This window comes from Pseudopipra pipra, chromosome 9 (genome assembly GCF_036250125.1).
Source record: "Pseudopipra pipra isolate bDixPip1 chromosome 9, bDixPip1.hap1, whole genome shotgun sequence".
Taxonomy (NCBI): domain Eukaryota; kingdom Metazoa; phylum Chordata; class Aves; order Passeriformes; family Pipridae; genus Pseudopipra; species Pseudopipra pipra.
This window is the reverse complement of record NC_087557.1, coordinates 17140255-17160406: the sequence shown is the minus strand read 5'-3', so window position 1 is coordinate 17160406 and position 20152 is coordinate 17140255. Positions and strand designations below refer to the sequence as shown.

Sequence of the window (20152 nt, the reverse complement as noted above, 5' to 3'; positions counted from 1 at the left end):
TGGGGTTATCAGTCACCCTATTCCTGATACACCTCCAAAACGTGAGGTTTTTATGATTCCCTGAGGCGCAAATTACAGTAAAACAGCTCACAGGAGCTCTTCTGCTAACAGGTGGATGATGTAGGTGCTTGGAGCCAGCCCGCGAGACTCGGCACACAGACAGCAAAGCGGCCGAGCCTGGGGCCGCCTTCCTTTCGGCCTCAGAAAGTGAAACACAGACCCTGCCCGTGTTGGTGCGGGTGGGCCGCTCGCTCCCTCCTCGCCCCCGAGCCGGGCCGGCCGCAGGACGGAGCTCTCCGGCCCGGAGCAGGGCTCGCTCTCCCCGCTCAGCGGGGCGGTCCGGCCCGGGCCCGGCCTCTCCCGGCTCAGCGGGCGGCCCGCGCGGCACCGCCCCGGCCTCCCGAGCCCCGCCCCGCCGGAGCCGCCGGAACCCCGCCGAGATGGCTGCGCTGAGGGCGACCCGGGTGAGTGTCCGGCCCGAGGGAGCGCTCGGAGGACACGAGGTCCGGAGAGAAGAGGCGGCCGGGCCGGCCCGGGGCGCTGCCGGCGCCGGCGGGCGGGGTCCCGGGCGGCAGGGAAGGGCCGCGGGCCGAGGGAGGGCGAAGGACGGAAGCGGCGGGGCCAGCCCGGGTTCCGCCGCCGGGACAGCTGCGGGCACAGGGGCAGCCCCGAGGGCAGAACCGGCGAGGCTGCGACCCCTCTGCTGTGCTGCTTTTCCTGCCTCGCAGTATTATCCGAGAGTTTATGGCCCTAATCCTCACGGTCCGAGTGGGTGTTGCCATCGGCTGTTCTCAGCGGAGTTGCTGCACAGCCCTGGGGCTTCTCATGGGCCAAAGGCCGCGCCGTGCCCAGTCTTTGGAAAAGCCCTGTGCATGTCTGGCACCTCCCACGTACCGGCGGTGACGGCTTCAAAACACCGGGGGTTATAGTTCGGGGTATTTTATCCTTTAGCATACTTAGCTGTACTACCTATGCTATTTTTTTTTAAAAAATGTGTGATGTATAATAGTTGGTTTTCTGAAGTGCAAACTTCCTCCTATATTGAACCACCAATAATCTCACAGCTTCAAAGTAGAAAATAAAAAGTATTCAAAACTCGCATATTACCTGACACGTTACCCCAGCAACAAACCGCTCTTGGCAACTCTTCATTTTTATTCTGAGATATGTGAGGGAGGATCAAGGCTGGTGACCCTTAGCTCGTTCTGTCATTTTCTGTAATGTGCATATTGTCAAACAGGTTCCATACTTCTTTTGCAATTAAGGTAATAAAGATTGCATCACTTCCATGCATAGTCTTGTCATACCCTTTTCCTGACAGCACATTATTCCAGTGTTAGTCTTACCACATTGACGATCATATTTGTGATTCTGACAGTTCATGCAAAAGTGCAAGGAAATGCAGTAGGAATTGCATCTAAGCATCCCTAGCAGTAGTTTGTCACTGAATGTAACTGTTCCTCAGAGTCAAGCAATAGGAAGGTTGACTAAGTAGACAGATAATCATACAAATTCTTACATGTACGAAACCCTGATACTTTGTCACTTGATCAGTCATGCAACTTTCAGCTGTATATCCCACCTATTCGTATTTAAGTGTTTGGTGGGATTGTGGAGTTTTCCCAGAGTAACCTGTAGTCCTTGTCTTGTAGAGTTCCTAGTAAAATTTCTGTGGTATTCTTTTGCATTACTATCATTAATTCATTTTTTTTAAATGTTATGAAATAAGTGATTGGTCTGATCATACTTTTAAAAAAATTTTCTACATTTTCACATAAGAAAATCAAGAACAAGCCTTTTCTTAGTGTTTAGGCTAATTTTTTGGTTTTGTAGTATTAATTCGGGTCTTCCTAAAAATTTATCCAATTACATATTTTTCACTAATTTCTAAACATTTCAGAGATTTATAACTCTTGAAGAGAGCAAACAAACCTTTTAAAATTAAATTTGGACATGTTTTTGCACAATATTAAGACATTCTGAAAGCAGCTGTAACAACAATATTTGTGGGTACTAAACTTCAAAAAGCAAAGAAAGTATTTACAACGAAAAAGAATAAATTTGTGATCAGTATTAGGAAGGAAAATAAACTTCAGATAGTCTGCTGTGTTGTTCTCTCCCATCTGGAGTATAATAACAATAATCACCAAGTGTCCATGGCACTAGCTTATAAAAGAAAGCAGAGATGAGTCTGGGACATTATCAAAATATTCTGATATATTGGTTAATAGGTAGGGTGTTTTTTGCTAATGGGTAGATAGGATATTCAGTAGAGGGCCAGAAAATCAAGTTTGATGTGTGAGTGTATAAATTAAAGAAATATATATTGCTATATGCTTAACTATTTTAAAATAATCAAATGCACAATAGTTAAAAATGTATAGGGCAGCTCACCCGCCCTCGGTGCTGTTAAAGCCTGAGAATCCTGGCAGAGCGTCACAGGAGCAAAACACAAGCTAGCCAATAATTCTTTTATCACTGTAGTAAATTATATTTGATCTGATACTGTTTCTAGAGAGGGAGTCTACATTAAAAGGTGTGCTGCAGGCAGGCAAGTAACTTTAGGAGACTTGAGCTGTAAAGATCTTACACCTTATGTTCTTTTCTTCTTTAGCAAGTGCTTCAAACCATTGCAGGACATGGATGGAGGTCACATTCTAGTAAACCTGCTCAAAACTTACATATAGGGAAACCTGGAGCTGGCTTTAGCTTTGGTAAGTAGTACAGTTGTTAAAGAAATATAGCAATTATGGACAAATTGCAGATTTAAAAAGAATAATATCCTATATTGCACTTCACCATGAACTTAAAATGGTGTTTATCCTAAATAGATTTCTATTAATAAAAAAGTTTGAAAACCAAAATTACTTTTGTCCTCAGCTCAGGCAAGGCAGGTATGTGTGTAGTGTTTTTAAGAGTTTCTTCTTTTTTAAATTCATGTCTGTCCTTTTTTTATTGCCAAAGTGTCTTAGCTTTGAATAATTATCTCATATTGTTGTTTGCAGTGTTAAGGTACCTAAATATAGTCATAGCTGAACTTCGTTATAAAGAAATGTAAGAAAGAAAATTCATCCTCAGCTTGGCATATTATATACATAAAGCAAATTTAGTAGGTCAGAGCTAGGTGTTTGAAACTGAAGAGTCAGGATCTCTGGATGACCTCTGTCTCTATTTGATTAACACAGCATTTTTCTTGTTTCTTTTGGTAATACATTTTATGTTACACAGTCCTCTTCATTTTCAATATTTTGTGGATAATTTCATCAGATGCAAGCAAGTGCATTGTAGGTGGGGATGAGAGAACAATGGAGGTTTTCTCCTAGGAAGAAGAGGAAACAGTTTTTTTGCTTTCTGGACAGCCCCAAAAAGTGGTGGTTTGGGTTGTCCTGGAAGGACGCTCTTATTTTCTCTTTTATCATAGTTCGACAACAGGTAAAATTAAAGACAGTAGAGAATTTGTGAATTTTTTTCTTTTTCTTTTTTTTTAAAATAGAACTTACTGACGAACAGAAGGAGTTTCAAGCTACAGCTCGTAAATTTGCTGTGGAAGAAATTATTCCTGTTGCTGCACAATATGACAAAAGCGGAGAGGTAAATCTACCATAGTGTAAGGGGAAAATTGGACAAAACCAGACTTTTATCTTAACCTTTAAAATTTAAAGTTTTGATTGTGGTGACTCAGAACGTGATTTTTCCATGTCTATTTCAGTATCCCGTGCCACTTATAAAAAGGGCTTGGGAACTTGGTCTTATGAATTCACACATACCAGAAAGCTGTGGTAAGTAAACATTCTTTTTAATCTGTAAAATGCAACAACGAGAAGACATTAGATGAGATTTATATGTGTAATTACGGATTCTGTATCAAATAAATAGTTGCATACTTGAATAATCTAAATTTAATCAGTAGGCAGGTTGACACATAAAAGTGTTACTAGATGTGGATGTAATCAGGAGACAAATTAGACAGATTATGGTTTAGTAATTTATGACCAGATTTTTCTACCGTGATTACAGCTGTCTAATGTTCCCCTGGTGCACTGTGTCAGCTGATTAGGCAGAGAAATTAGAAGGTCATGTTTTGTTCTAGTCTCTGACACAGGCTGGAGCAACTTAAGAGTTTATCCCAGAAGGACAGCTTTTCAGTAGAAGTTAGGTGCAGTACAGCAGAGCTTTGGCAGTGTTTAGGTATATGAGTAACACAGACAAGCATGATATGCTAGAGAAGGGTTTTAATTAAAGGAAGTCATGTCTCAAAAATCATTGGAGTTCTCTGAAGTAGCTAATAAGTGTGTGAACAAGAGATCCCTGGTTGATAAAGAATACTTGAATTTCCAAAATAAGTTTTAAAAATCATCAGGTTTCCTATTGGAAAGATTAGTAGTGCAGCCTTGCTGGGTCTTGTGCTGTCTGGGATGTCTATAAATAAACAGAAAAAGGGGATCAACACAAAGGCGATAGAGTTTGCTGATAATACTAAGTTACTCAATGTAAAAAAAGATGAGACTGGTGCAGAGAGCTGCAGGAGAAGACCTTGAAATAGAGAGCCAGTTAAAATGGCAATGCAATTCCAAAAAGGAAAAGTGATGCACATGTGAAGGGAAAGAAGCAAGAAAAATGGTATCCTCTGCACTAGTTACTGCCTCTCAAAAAAGACATTTTGGTGTTTATCATAAATAGTTAATGTATAGTATAATGCTCAGAAGTGGTCAAAATAAAATTTAAAGTCAAAAGGGACCCTTAAGAGAATGAAGAAAAATGCAGAAGGCACAATTATGCTGCTGCCCAAATCCAAATTGCACTTGCCTTTTTAATTCATTATATAGTCAAATCCTTCCATCTCAAAAGAGTATTGGGGAAATGGAAAAGGTTTCTAAAAGGATGACAAAGATTATAAAAGTTGTGTCTTCTCTGTGAGATGCAGATTCTATAGGAGAAATTACTAAAATGTCAAGTGCATGGATAGTGTGAAAAGGGATTCATAGTTGACTGTCCCTTTCAACATAACTAGAAGGCATCAAATTATGTCATCAGATAAAAGTTTCAAAACCAATGAAAGGTGTTGGTTCTACATGCAGTGTGTAATTAATTTGTAAAACTTACTGCCCCTGTAGGATATTGGTGGTAAAATTTAAATAGATTCAAAAAGAGACTGGACAAATTAATGTAATAAATATCTGTCATGGGTTAGCATAACAAAGATACCAAAGAGAGGTATTTCTTTGACTGAGGAAGTCACCTGAAGGCTCAGGAAAATATTTTTGAGGAAGTGTAGTTGTTACTGTATTTGTATGTACTTCCCACAGTGTTGGCTTCTGTCAGAAACAGATTACTGAGTTGGCTATCTACTAATATGGACACTTTATAAATTTTTTATTCCCAAATGCTGTGGGCTCAGGAGCCCTTTCTCTGCTTCCTAGGAACTCTTAATTCTCAAGTGTACAGTAATAAAAAAATTAAAGTGGTACATTCTTGCCACTTTGTGCAACTTGTCCCACATTAATCAAACAATAACCCTGAAACCATGATGTGTAATTTTCAAATCACCTGTTACTCTTCTGACAAAGCTTTATTTAAAAAGCTGATGTTAGAATGTGTAATCAAACATGGTACACAATCAAATGTATGTGAGCGGGATACATTTTTGTTAATTATGTTGTGTAAATCACTAATATTGATATGTTATAATTTAAATCTACTTGAGTAAATGAAATGTTTCACCTGTAGGTGGCCTTGGCCTCGGCACTTTTGAAGCCTGCCTTATTACAGAGGAGTTGGCCTATGGATGTACAGGGGTTCAAACTGCCATTGAAGCAAACTCCCTAGGGGTAAGCTCTGTATTTTCTTACATCCCTTAAACTACAGTCTGTGCACTTGAAAAACCTGGATTAATGGTCTAAATATTTTCTTTCAGCAAATGCCAGTTATCATTGCAGGAAATGAGCATCAGCAGAAAAAATACTTAGGAAGAATGACAGAGGAACCAATCATGTGTGTGAGTATAACTGCTACACTGTAAAACGTTCCTAAATCTAATAATATTACTTCTTTCTTTTTTTCCTTTTTTTTCCTCATTTTTTTGCCTTTTCCCCCCCCAGAAAACACATACATGTACACACAACTTAGCCCTTTTTGATTTGTAAACAGTGACATTTACTGAAAGACAGCAAATATCTAATGAGATACATGCAATAAGCAAATAGAAGATATTACTTGGAAAATCAACCCCAACCTAAGTCACTTACCAAAAATTACTACATTTTATTTCCATTTCAAGAGGGGGTGTAGGCATTTAAGACACTAAACTTGGATGGGAATGAAACTGGGAATTTATGATCTTAAGTATTACATAAGCAGTACTTGTTACATAGAAAGAAGATTCATGTACAATGTATGTAAATCTGTACAACTAAGCCTCCTCAAATTAAGGACTTGGTAAACATAAAATGTTACTCAGTGCTCTTATTTTCAGATTTTAAAGATCTTCAGCTTTCCAATCAGAATTTTTGAAGCCTGAAGAAGTAATAATTTAAGGGTTACAGAATGTTTCTGTTTGATTAAAAGACAATTTTACGTATCATTATGGATTTATAAAGAAAATTAACCCATATATGTTTGAATTCTTGCTCAGACAGCTGTTGGGGGGGGTTGTGTTGGGTTGTTTTGGGGTTTTATTGGGGGTCTTTGTTTATACAACGTTTTGGGTTTTACCATGCAGTTCACTTAAACTTTTTTAGATAATTTGATGCACATAGTCTGCATTAATTTGTGGTTGCCTAAAACCAGAACTTCTATTTCACATTTTAATTTCTTTCAGGCCTACTGTGTAACAGAGCCTGGAGCAGGCTCTGATGTGGCTGGTATAAAAACAAAGGCTGAGAAGAAAGGAGATGAGTATGTTATTAATGGCCAGAAGATGTGGATCACAAATGGGGGGAAAGCAAACTGGTATGTTAACAATTAACTGGTGTCATAGTTTTTTGTTGTTATATAGTGGCTTTACCCTCTGCCCCCAGTTAAATTCTTTAAAGACCTGATATCAATCTGAATGTTCATTATATTTCAGCAGACTGTGTTTTAATCTCTGACCAGTTTATCAGGATAGCAAATACAAATGCAGTCTTGAGTGTTGCACACAGCCTAAAAAGGAAAATGAGTGATGACATGACAACTCCACACTCAAGAATGGCCTCTTGAATCTTGCTGCTATGAAAATTAAATCTGACTCTACTAGAAACACCTCTTACTCCTAGTGAAGCCAGAAACACTGTTACATTGTGGTGTTACTTTTTATTTTATGAAAAGAAGACATTTTTCATCTGTCAGAGATTCCAAATATTGTTGTGTTTGTGGAGCATGCTTTTACAATATAAACCTCTTACATCATGTCTCATATCACACTGATTCACAACACAGAAATCTTCCTTAATTCACGCGGAAAAAACTTTATACATTTATCCAAAAGCTGAATTTTCTAGTAATTTACTTCATCGTTGAAGGCAGATCCATCAAAGACAATCTACGAGGTATCTTTTGACATTACTGAATACCATAAATATGATTTACAGCTGTTTTAATTTCTGAGAGAAATACTTATTTACCATTTACACTTAGAAGAATAAAATCAAGATATCTGAAATCAGATGATAACATTTTACATCCAAGAATGTATTTCCTAAGCACTAATTTTTATGTACATGCTGCGAATAGGTTTCTTTTGTACTATTTGTGAAACTGGTAATACCATAAAGACTTAGAATACATGGAAAGGGTAGAGAATCTTTGCATGTTGATCTGAAGTAATTTTATTAAATGTTATTAAATACTGAATCTTTGAGACTTCCACTCTCTGGCTCCCTCTCAGTTTATTTTTAGAATGGGCAAGGAATATAGTTTGTTAACTTACACTCAGAATTTATTATGTGGTATAAACATGCATAAAAACATTTAAAATATTACCTAAATATATCTTGTTGTTAACTGTGAGGATAAACTGCATCCATCTTCTTTGGTTTACACTAGGTATTTTTTGCTAGCACGTACCGATCCAGATCCAAAAACTCCTGCAGGCAAAGCCTTTACTGGATTCATTGTGGAAGCAGATAGTCCTGGCATCCAAATTGGAAGAAAGGTGAAGATTATTTCTTATTTGACAAGTTAGGAATTATTGTTTAGTTCTAAACCAGTAATGAAACAAACGTACCACTCAAGAGAAAAGACTGTTACACAACTGCACATTTTCATATGCTCATTTACAACCATCTTTTCATTTTCACAACATGCAGAAGCTATTCATTAAACATAATTTTAAAGTTATTAGTTCAGATAAGGAATTTTTCAGAATGGTCCAAAGTAAGATGACTTTGAACAGCTGCAAAAGACTCTTTGAGAACTATTATACTGGCAAGTACCAATAAATGAGAAGTATTATGCATTGAAAGGATAGGAAGCAAGTTGGACAATATCAACCATAAATACACAGGCAGTGAGCTTTAATTTTAGCTACTGCTGGTCAAAGAAGAGGCCTTAGAGATACTAGTACTAGTTCTCTCTTTAAAAAAAAGTACTATTTTTAATATTAGGTAAAACTGGATGTTGAACATTAGGAAAGGAATCTAAAAACTTGAAAAGCTAATTTATTTATTTACTTTTAGTATATCTGCACTGTCTGCACATTACATTGTTTTCTTTTTCCACTTTCATCTCAAAGGATATAGTTGAACTAGAGAAAGAACTAGAGAAAACTAGAGAAGACTGGTTACAGAGGTTGAACTGATTTCATATAAGGAGAAAGTAAACTGCCCAGATTAGACAAATGAAGGGCATGCTGGTCTGCAAGTACAAAACTAGTATTTGTCATGTATATGGTAATTTTTAGATTAAGTGTTTTGGGGAAGAAAAACATACTCTGTGCTTTGAGTAAACTAAAGAATGAAAACATATTATACCTTTGAATAATCCCCTTTAGTAACACCTCTGTAAATTTCCACTTCAGGAAATGAATATGGGTCAGCGCTGCTCAGATACAAGAGGTATTGTCTTCGAAGATGTGAGAGTCCCAAAAGAAAATGTGTTGATAGCTGAGGGAGCTGGCTTTAAAATCGCAATGGGAGCTTTTGATAAGACCAGACCACCTGTAAGTATCAGAAATAACTTGGTTATAAAATACGTCGGGAATTTCTGATTTTTTATTCTGTGCTGTATTCAATTCAGGTAGCAGCTGGTGCTGTTGGATTAGCAAAGAGAGCCCTTGATGAGGCTACCAGATATGCTTTGGAGAGAAAAACGTTTGGGAAACCAATTGTTGAAGTAAGTATGGGGGCAGAGAGAGAAAATACAATAAAAGCTTGTTTTCACACCAGATGTACTGCTACTGATTTTTAAAGGTTATTCCTTGATTTTTATATTTCCTTAATTTTTATATCATACCTCTGCCATTTTGGGGGTTCCATGTATGTAGGTCAGCACCTTGTAAGTAAACTTAGCTATGTGGTAACTTCCAGAATTTTTTATAATTTATCAACGATGGTAGTAGAAGCAGAAAAAAAAAACTCTGCCCGAGACATCAAAACTTGCATACTAGCTGGACATACTTAAATTCTTCAGTGCTAATAAAGAGGGATTTTCAGGAAAGAAAAAATGAGGTACATGAAACAAGACACATAGTATTAACACTAACAGAATACATTGCCAATAGTGCTGGTTATGAGTTTTAAGGAAATACAAACAAAAAGCAAGGTACATACCAATCTCATAAATAGGAAATAACAACTTCATAATTCAGTATTTAATCCCTATGACTATGGGGATTTCAGAATCAAAATCTTAAAAATCTAATTGAACACCATTCTGAGAGCCTGATGCATAATCTGTAGAACTCCTCTCATACAACTTACTGAGTTTGTTCAAAAAATCACTGTATTAGGAGATGATGTCTTTCTTGAATGTCCCAGAATTTTAAGTGGGCGATATTAACGTGGTTTATTCTGTCCTAGCACCAAGCAGTGTCTTTCTTGCTTGCTGAAATGGCCATGAAAGTTGAACTCGCTAGGATGGCCTACCAGAGAGCTGCGTGGGAAGTTGATGCTGGTCGCAGGAATACCTACTATGCTTCCATTGCAAAGGCATTTGCTGGTGACATTGCAAACCAAGTAGCTGCAGATGCAGTACAGATTTTTGGAGGAAATGGATTTAATACTGAATATCCTGTAGAAAAACTAATGAGAGATGCTAAAATCTACCAGGTAAGGAAAAGACGGAATGTGCTAATGCATAGATTTTATATAATATAAACTAAGGGCTACTTACTTCAAATATGATGTACACATATTAAAAAAAAAAAAAAGGCTTTTAGAATGAAAACAATAATCCCTAAATTTAAAGAAATTACATATTTTCTTCCTCAAATAAGAGGAATGTCATCATCTGTCAGTTTATTTTCATGAGAGTCCTATTGAGTTTAGATAAGAGCACCTGAGAGAACAAGTCTGTCTCTTGATTTATATTTCACTTACCCCAGTGTAATTGCTCTGTCACACTGGAATTCTCCCTGCTTTTTGTCTTCCTGCACATCCTAATCCACCTGGGATTAGTGCTGTGGAGATTTACGAGTATAGATCTGTTAAAACCTTTTAAAAAATCATCACTTAACATTATTGCAATTCTTCTTTTCAGATATATGAGGGAACTGCTCAAATTCAAAGGATGATCATAGCTCGTGAACACGTTGGCAAATTTAAGGCTTAAAGAAATGTATGAAGTGTGCCTGGCGCTGCTGTAGTGTTCTGTGTTCTCATGGAAAAGGATGTGTGTTTCTCAATAGAATTAAAAAGGAATGGAGAAAAACAAGTTTTCTTCAACGTATTTTTATTCTGTCCATTATTAAGCACTGATTCTGTTCTCCCTGTCCAGTCCTTGACTTTATTCCTGACTGACAAAGCTGGTATTTTCTAAACATGCTGAAGTCCACGATGATTTGTTGTTCCTATACAAATGGGCAAGAAATGAGAACCTCACAATGCAGTTTTCTCGCAATAAAATAAGATGATCAGAATGTTATTTCTGACAGTCACTGCTGCATTCTAATAAAATATTTTTTAAGAGAACTGTGGTTGCTTTGTATTCATTTTGCTTGTTATATCACTTACACTGGACAACTTACCCACAATACAATTTCTGAAGTACGTTAATAGCTGTACTTCAGTTTCTCCTCTGCTCAGCAAGCAGCCGAACAGCCTTTCCAGTTGAGCAGCAGCGGGCCTGCCTTGCGTCTGTGCTGAGGATTTGGACACTATCCAGCAGTAAGGGTATCACCTTGAGAATACCGGGCCTTTGGCGCTCCGGCATTCCAAAGCCCGGGAGCGCCGCGCAAGCGCCTCCTGAGCTCCCCCGGGCCCGGGGCCGTGACCGCGGCCGGGACTGCGCAGGCGCGGCGGGCGGAGGCCCCGCCCCGCCCTTTCCGGCGCGGGCGGCGAACATGGTGGGTACGGGGGCACTGCGGGCGGCACCGGCCGGGCCGGCGGGGACCGCGGGGCTCCAGGGAGGGACGCGAGTGGCGCCGGAGCCGCCCGGGGGGACGCGGGTCGCACTCGCTCCTCCGGATCCAGAGCGGCGCCGGGAGCGCCGGGCCCGGCCTGGCGGGGCGAAGGGCGGCAGCCCCGGGCCGAGCGCTCGGCGCCGGGCCCGGGAAAGGGCTCCTACGTCCAGTGCTTCAGGTTATTCCTGGCGAGTTCGTGTTTTTTCCCCGCTTCGTTGCTAGGTTTCGTTCCCAGCTTGTCCCAGAGAGGGATTTAACTGGGCTGAAAAGTGACCTGGCCTGGGCTCAAAATTACCAGAGAGATGTTTGTTTCCAGAGTCGCAGTCACCAGTGTTTACTAAATTATACCAAGGTGCTAAAACGTCTTGACCTGACAGTGCAACTGCCGCGTTGTTGGTGCTTTTTACAGGGGACACCGCAGAAGGATGTTACAATAAAACCCGACGCCCCAAGCACGTTACTTTCGGAGAAACACGCGGATTATATAGCTTCGTATGGAACAAAGAAGGATGATTATGTACGTATCAATTTGTTTCAGTACAGTTGTGGATTTATTAACAGTAATAATAACCTTTATTTATTGGCTCCCATTTAATGGTGAGATGCATGCTGACAAACTAATAGTTTTTTACCCTGCAATCCAAAGTATAAAATAAAGATATCTTTGTTAATTTCTCCAGGTCTGTGATGAGTTTTGGCATGTATTATCTGAGTATAAATTTGAAGATTACCAGTTTAGCTCTAGAATTACTCTGAGACCTGAGAAACAAGCTATTGGCTGCTTCTTCATCCACTAGAATGCACAAGTAGAGCTGCATTTGCACGTTGCTCTTTTGATGGAACAACTTATTGCATCCCACCCACAGCACTGCTTCGTGCTTATTAGACTTCATAAACACTTTGCCTAACATCAATTTTATAGTCATACGTGATTGGTTGTAGCCCACAACAATAGGATTCCACTTCCAGCAGGTGAAAAATGTCAGCAACTGCTTATGTGGAGAAAAGTTGCAGTTACCTTTACTGTTTGCAAAAGAACTCTAACCACTGTTGCTTATGATTGTTTTATTCTTGTGCTTAAAAAATACTGCATGTGGAAATTAATCTTTATGTGGTGTGGGTGAAGTAATCAATGTAAGAGAATTCAATATAAAATTTTACTTTCCAGTGCAAGTTTAGATTGTGAGAGTTTTGGCTTGGAAATAAATTTCATTAAATGTTAGACTTGTTATGTTTTGAGACTAGTTGGGGTGGCAATTTGAGGGGTAGTTTGAATGCCAAGATAATAAGTGATGATCTGAAGTGAATTGGTGCCCAGCTACTCGTATGTGCTCAATTTGACGTAGAGCTTGATGCTTTGAACTAGATAAATACAGGGGAGGAAGGGAGTGTAGTATGTGTAGATGTGTAGATCTATACGTGTGCACGTGCCTCTTGTGTGTGCATATACACGTGCAGGATGCACAGAATGTCTGTGAGTGACTGACACATAGTCTGGAAGATGGTTGACTTACTAGAAACTGTTTGTAAATGTTAGCCAGTCTATTTTCATTGCTTTGTATGGTGATCTGATCAAGAACTAAAATAATGCACTACTTAGGAATACTGTATGTCGGAGTATTTGAGAATGAGTGGTGTCTACTGGGGGCTGACAGCAATGGATCTCATGGGGCAGCTGCACCGAATGAACAAAGAGGAAATTCTGACATTCATCAAATCATGTCAACATGAATGTGGGGGAATAAGTGCCAGCATAGGTCATGATCCTCATCTTCTGTATACCCTCAGTGCTGTCCAGGTAAGTGTAGCAAGGTAATTTTAGAAAAAAGTGTTTGTGATTAATGATTTTAGTGATTGCAGATTTATGAACCAGTTGCTGTTGGAAACCAAAGGCAAAAATTACTTCAGTGCCTTATTAAAAAAAAAAATCTAATGAACACAGCTTTAGGATTTAGCTGTATCACTTCCTAAAATTTGTTACATTCAGAAATGTTTTACTTTTAACAATTATTTAACGATTACTGTATACTTTTACCAGTTTTTTAACAGTGTAACAAATGCTGTTAGCCCTGTCTACATATCTAGGATGTCTAAAGGGTCACATGTCTTCCTGTGATCATAGTTTATAGGAATTTGTTCAGACTTACTTTTTAGGGTGCATTACCTGTATTTTCACTTGAGAATTTCTCAGTTTTTAGACAGAGATAGATAAGCTAAATACAGCAATTAACTACTAAAGTGAAAGAAAGTTTATTTTAATTAACCTTACCAAATAGTATTCACAGTCAATTAAATAAAGTCTTTTATAAATCCAGGGGAGGTTTTTTTGTTAAGAAATAAAGTTTTTGCCTCTCTTTGATTGTCACTGTGTCTTTTTTTTTCCTTCCAGATTTTTATTACTTTGTCTTTTTTCCTCTAGATTCTTATCTTATATGATAGTCTCCATGTTGTTGATGTAAATAAAATTGTTGAATATATACAGAGCTTGCAAAAAGAAGATGGATCTTTTGCTGGAGACGAATGGGGTAATATTTAAATCTTTAAAATATAGTGACTAGGTTGTCATGTAAGTCTGTAAACTTAAGTTTCCTTGGATAGTCTTTTTGCATATGTATTGTATATGAACACTTTTATTCTCCAAGTTATGAAAAAGAAGGGTTTGTGAAGGGCAGAGTTGTGTTTCATTCCTTTCATAAATATTCTAAACTTTAGTTCCATTCTTGTATTAGGAATAAATTGTCCCATTCTTAAAGAAGAAAACTTTTAGGCATTTTTAACTTAACAGTACTTCAAGATACTGGATACGCTCTTCCATAAGAAATGTTTTATATTTGCTGTTTAATGGCAGACAGCAATGATCTTTATCCATGTCAGCTGCGAAAGGATCTTTCAATACATGGGAGTGAGAAGAACTGGGTTTGTACTCATGAACTTCTGTTAATACTGATTTTGTTTCTGCATATAAATTCTTTATGCACAAACGTGACATTTTTAAGCTCTAGCATAAGTACTTAGTCACTCTAAAAATACTTATCCCCATGGAAGACTTAAATTTTCATAAAATCTATTGCATATCCCTCATGTTCTTGTTCTGGTAAAATTCACCAAGGGAGATATTAGCAGTATATGTATGCTACTGTAAAAGTAGATGATATGCTGTGTGTTAAATTGGTTCATAGTTTGCTGCATCCTTTTTGTTGAAGTATTGTCAGGAGTGTACTGAATGGACAATGGACTGACATTACTTCTGAAAGGCAGTTACACTGCAACTGTGAAGGAGTGTGATCCCTGATGTAGGACACAGCACCACATTTGCTTTATGTGTTTCAGATTGTGGATTTCTTAAGAAGGAAAGTCTTGCATAGGTTAGATCAAAAAAATGAATGTTTGCAGCGCAGTTCAATTTTAAATTGTGACTCCAAGTGTTAATTGCTTGGACTTTGTTCTCGGAGGGTTATATTGGTATAGACTTGCTGAGCAATCATTCTGTTATGGGTGCAGTGGCTTTGGTTTTGCTTCCAGGTATAAATATGCAAAAGAACACTTGCAACTTTAATCAGTTTTGCTCTAAAACCAGAATTGGCTTCTACTTCTGTCTGGATTTAAGGCACAGCAAGAATTGTGTCTGATTATTATTGCGTTATTTCCACTGCTCTGCAATTGTCTTGTAGAGCACTACAGATAAACTCTAAAATGCTAGAGTTATTTGTAAATTACCACTAGCTGAATTGATTTGGATTTGTATCTGTTCAGTTCTAAATGAGTTGTTGACTTTATGTGCAGTAAACATACAGGTCACTTGAATTGCCATGTACATTTTTTAAATTACCGAGGAAATAATTAATGAGCTGGAAACTGAAATGGTATGAGGGAAGTTTTTAGCTGATTTTGTTGTTCAGTGTAGAACTTAGTATTTTAACATTTAGCTCCATATTTTCAGTGGTGATTTAAATGTCTTTTTGTTTAAAAAATAATCTTATTTCATTTCCTACCTCCCACATTGTAGGAGAAATAGATACAAGGTTCTCCTTCTGTGCTGCAGCAACTCTTGCACTTCTGGTAAGTCCTAAACCATCACTTACACAAGTACAGAGTCTTCTCTTTGGTACTGCTGAAGTTTGTGTAGGTAATGAGTTTAGTAGAATATCAAGTGCATTAGTTATTTTCTGACTTGCAGGGAAAGCTGGATGCTATTGATGTGGGGAAAGCAGTAGAATTCGTTTTGTCCTGTATGAACTTTGATGGAGGATTTGGTTGTAGACCAGGTTCCGAATCACATGCAGGACAGGTGAGTTTTTCTAGTGGAAAACTAAAAGTTGAAATGTTTGCATGCTTATTTTGCATTGTTTACGTGACAGTATTGCTGCTGTCTCTTCATTTAGTCTGCTAAACTATACTTAGGTTTTACATACACAAAAAATTTATGTCTGTAATTTTAGATCTATTGTTGCACAGGATTTCTGGCTATAACAGACCAGTTGCATCAAGTGAATGTTGACCTGCTGGGTTGGTGGCTTTGTGAACGTCAGTTACCTTCTGGAGGTCTCAACGGGCGACCAGAGAAGGTATTGGGTGGCTTCTTTTCTTTGTTCAAACTTCAGTAGAGATTGTTTTTTCTAAAGCTGAAGTACTTCTGGAAAATGTCATGACTTCTTTGAAAAGCTTACTAAATACTTCATATAAGTCACAGGCCTTTGTTTTGATTCTTCATTTTGTCACTAACACTTGTCATGGAGTCCTTAGCTATGCTATTTTGAGTCCTCAGGGTAGGGAAGTACACATACTGAAGTATGTCTTACTGACCACTTGAACCATTATCCTGTTAAACTGGGTCAGATTCTCTCCCCCCCCCCCAAATGCAACTAGTTGATATTAAGTTCTTTGTATTTGCTCCTGAAAAACTCTCTGTGGGGTTTTTTAGCCTCTATCACAGGTGTAGTCTGCTTAAAAATCACATTCTTGTGGTCTTGTTTCTTGAAGAAGGGAAGAGGCTTGTAAAAGAGACTTTCCCTTCCTGAAAAGGGAAGTCCTCTGAAAAGAGACTGCATCCAGAAACTCTCTTTTACTCCAAAGATACTCTTAAGTGTTGTTTCTCTGCAACAGCATTATGACAGCACACCTGGTAATTTGCAGAATTACCAGTAAAATTTGCAAGGTTATGTTTAAAACAAAATAAAATATTAATCTGCTTCTCTGCTTGCCAGTTACCTGATGTGTGTTATTCGTGGTGGGTGCTAGCATCTTTGAAGATGATTGGTAGGATACATTGGATTGATGGAGAGAAACTGCGCTGCTTTATTTTGGCTTGCCAGGATGAGGAGACTGGTGGATTTGCTGACAGACCAGGAGATATGGTAAATAATATTTTTTAAAGGAAATATACATAATTGAAAGTTTCAAAGGGAAAAGTTTCTTGTTTGTGTGTAACTCAACTCATGATCCAGGTAGGTTTTCCAGACATTACAATTACTTTGAAGAAAGAATGGGTTAGAATTGCCTTTGAAGGCATAATTGGGAAGCAGATATTCTATATTGCACTTGTATCCCCCTCTAAAGTCAGTTCCCATTTTCTACAATTTCTGGTTTGGTTCTCATAACACATGAAATACAAATCATTTCTCACAAGACCACTTGGAAGATCTATGTAAAAACAGTGTTTGGTGGTGGGTTTTTTGGGATGTGTGGATTTTTTGTGTTTATTATTTTGTTTTGTGAAATGATATGCAAGCTAAAGAATGGTGGTTTTATCTGATCTAAATGAGTCATAAGTTTTTATCAAAAATCTCTATATGCTAACTTTTGTTCTGTGCCAGCCCAGCCACTGAATAAATTCTTTCACTGGCATTTGGCCAGGTGAGGGAGGAAGAAGCTTTTGTGATAGCAGTATGAAGAGGCTGCTTGGTTGAGAGGCAATTATGATTTAGCTAGTCTGTTCTTTCTGGTTTCAAGTGGAAGTAATTGAGATTGTCCAGGTAAACTGGCACATAAGGTTCCTATCTTTCAAGGGCGCTAAACAGATAAAGTAAAAAGTATTATGAGACCTCATTGCAATTCCTACAGAGCACTTGGCTGCTTATTTATTAACGGTCGTGGTAAGCCTTAGCTGTTTTTATTGCAGCTGTCCATGTCTGCTCCATTCTCCACAAATGCATTAAAAAATAAGGTGCTTTATTTTTCCTTGCAAGCTGATACTTTATTCCCAGTTGGGGGAGAAATCTCTTTAGTCTGTCATTTGGAAAGAGTTTTTGTGTTCTTAAAATGGAAAGGATTTTGTATTTCTAAGGAGCTCACAGAAAGTCATTTTCCCTTTTCAGAGTTCTCAAAGAAAAGTCCAACACTTAAAATCTAAATATTTTTCTGGCTTGGAGATTAAACTTGAGCTATTGAAATATTTGTGACTTCCTGGAAGAGCAGCTTTGCAGAACCTTTTACCTGTATCTAATGCGAGCACCTTTGGGAGAGGTTTTGGCATGCTATATTAGCAGTCATTTCATATTATTTTTACCTGTCCTCTATTGCTGAAATTGGCACTCCCATGGAAATGTTGATTTATTACTGCAGACACTCACTCCTAACAGACCCTGTTTTGGGGGCTTTTGTGTTTAGGTTGTTTGTTAGTTTGGCAGTTCTAGGGGGCGTCTTGTAGTTTTGGGAGTGCAAGTTTGGGGAGTTTCTGTTTTATTTATAGTTTGGGGAGGTTTTCTAGCAAAGTAGGTTGCTGCTTCCCTCTCAAGATTTTATAGCACAGCTCTGTATTTGGAGATGATTAAAGAGTATTATGATGTTCCTGAAGAACAAACGGGCGATTTATGGAAGCAGTACTTGTAGATGATCAAATTTACTTTTAAAATTCTAATTATCTTTGCTTCTGCCACCCTGTGATATTGCATGCCAATGGACATATGTGAATGTTTTCTGTCTAACTCAGAGTTGAAAATCATCTTAGCAGCAGATAATTGACAACATCTCTGAGTAAATCATACTATTGTAAATGCACACTATGGAAATTGTCTCACCTGTCACACATGTTAGCACAAATGTTTGTTTGGTTGTGTTGTCTTCCCCAGCCATGGAGATTTGCAGTTCTCTTGCAAACAAAAGCTTCATTCTGTACAAGTGAAAAAGTGGTTGACTTTGGAAATGGACGTAAATTTTCTTTTTTCTCCCAGGTGGATCCATTTCACACCTTATTTGGAATTGCTGGACTATCTTTATTAGGAGAAGAACAAATTAAGGCCGTCAATCCTGTCTTTTGTATGCCAGAAGATGTCCTTCGAAGAATAAATGTACAACCTGAGCTTGTGAGCTAAGCCTTGTAGAGACAAAAGGTTGATATGACCAGTTGCTTTGGTTTTACTAATTTATAATCTCATCTGTGAAACTGTCAGCATATTCTTCCTTGAGATGTGTTTACATTATAGAAGTAAAGCAATAGCTTTGCTGTGGGCTTTGTCACTTTGTAAATTGTATCAGAACAGGCCGGTTCTCATAATCTAAGTGTAACATGTTCTTTGATTATATTATAAGAGATGTAGAAACATTTCCAATCTGTATCTAAATGTATGGGCCTTGGCTTTTTTTTTTTTTTTAAATATTCAAATCAAAGCTTGATTGTGTGAATGCCTAATTTTTGTGTTACTGTGATATCAGCCATGCTAACACTGGTCTTTACACAGGCCTCTTTTGATGGTGGATCACACAGAGCACTTTAAAAGAAGATTGAAAAAAAAACCCAACACAACCAACAAAATCCTACTTAAGCCATGCACTTAATGCCACACACTTGTGTATTTAATTTTTCCTGTTCATGCTTACCATCAGTTTTCTATACTGAGAAACAAGCTGCTTCTTCTGATAGTAATTGATACCAGTAAAACCATAATTATGGTTCTTCTAAGTATATAAATGTCTTCATTTATTGATGAGTCCCTTAGACAAAATTCCACTGATATTTGACATACAGCATACCTTGAGTATACAGAGTGAAAGTTGCTAACATTAAGTATTCTAGAGAAGGTCTGTACAGGACAGTGACTTGTAATTGAATATAGAGCTGATTCTAAATTTGTTGCTGGGTTGAAATCCTGCTTTTGTAGCTTTTAAAACAATAATTACCAACACTTGATTATGGTGTAATTGAAAATAAAACTAGCCATGGAAAATACTTGTTTGCTGAAGGATGAAGTCCTCTTTGTCTTCACAGAAGTCCTAAAATTGCCTCTTAATTTACATTCCACAAATCTTGGCTGAGACTGAATGGTAGTCTAGTTGCAATACACAGTAAAAGGTAATTTTGAAGGGGAGGAAGTGTTTGATAATCTCTGTAATTATGCTTAACAAAGGCCTAAAGTTGTTTCCAACACAGTTTTAAGAGCCAGCTGGTTAGTTTCATCCAGCCTGTCTGTATTAGTAGAGAGAAAGCTGAACTCGACAGAGTCACTTTTTCATAGACTTTTACTTCTAGTGATTTTCAAAGACAGAAAGTGAATTCAAATGCTCAGGTATTTCTAATGAATTTTTAAAGCCTTTCTACAGGCTTTTAGCTAAGGTAAAATCTCTACTCTTTTTGGTTGCCCAGTTGCTTGATGAATTCTTTGGTCAAAGCCTGGAATTAAT

At 38.0% G+C, this 20152-nt stretch overlaps 3 protein-coding genes, 1 long non-coding RNA gene and 1 other non-coding gene across 7 annotated transcripts in view; 3 read left to right on the top strand and 2 right to left on the bottom strand.

The window, feature by feature from the left end:
• SLC44A5 (solute carrier family 44 member 5) overlaps positions 1-268 on the bottom strand; it is a 68827-nt gene extending 68559 nt beyond the window's left edge. The window contains exon 1 of one of the 2 annotated variants that reach the window (XM_064664851.1): positions 221-268. The gene's annotated coding sequence lies outside the window, so the exon portion shown is untranslated. The other variant, XM_064664850.1, reaches the window with a different exon arrangement.
• A 29-nt stretch (positions 269-297) lies between these two features.
• Positions 298-11105, top strand: ACADM (acyl-CoA dehydrogenase medium chain). Its single transcript, XM_064664854.1, has 12 exons — positions 298-464; positions 2615-2714; positions 3494-3591; positions 3710-3779; positions 5728-5828; positions 5915-5995; positions 6818-6948; positions 8023-8131; positions 8996-9136; positions 9214-9309; positions 9996-10244; positions 10675-11105. Exons 1-12 carry the CDS (start codon positions 441-443, stop codon positions 10744-10746), a joined length of 1272 nt encoding a protein of 423 aa, XP_064520924.1. The 5' UTR covers positions 298-440; the 3' UTR covers positions 10747-11105.
• On the bottom strand, positions 4218-11282 carry LOC135418959 (uncharacterized). Of its 2 annotated transcripts, none has more exons than XR_010432754.1 (3): positions 11162-11282; positions 7960-10594; positions 4218-4419 (listed from the first exon to the last, which is right to left on the bottom strand). It is a non-coding gene; the product is annotated as an uncharacterized LOC135418959 (long non-coding RNA). The 2 variants fall into 2 exon arrangements; XR_010432755.1 differs by lacking the exon at positions 4218-4419 and adding an exon at positions 4448-4873.
• Positions 11283-11381: 99 nt separating this feature from the next.
• RABGGTB (Rab geranylgeranyltransferase subunit beta) lies at positions 11382-19700 on the top strand. Its single transcript, XM_064664855.1, has 9 exons — positions 11382-11479; positions 11946-12053; positions 13137-13334; positions 13956-14061; positions 15543-15595; positions 15714-15824; positions 15976-16101; positions 16741-16890; positions 18706-19700. Exons 1-9 carry the CDS (start codon positions 11477-11479, stop codon positions 18844-18846), a joined length of 996 nt encoding a protein of 331 aa, XP_064520925.1. The 5' UTR covers positions 11382-11476; the 3' UTR covers positions 18847-19700.
• On the top strand, positions 12216-12298 carry LOC135419268 (small nucleolar RNA SNORD45). Its single transcript, XR_010432888.1, has one exon. It is a non-coding gene; the product is annotated as a small nucleolar RNA SNORD45 (small nucleolar RNA).
• Positions 19701-20152: the final 452 nt, after the last annotated feature.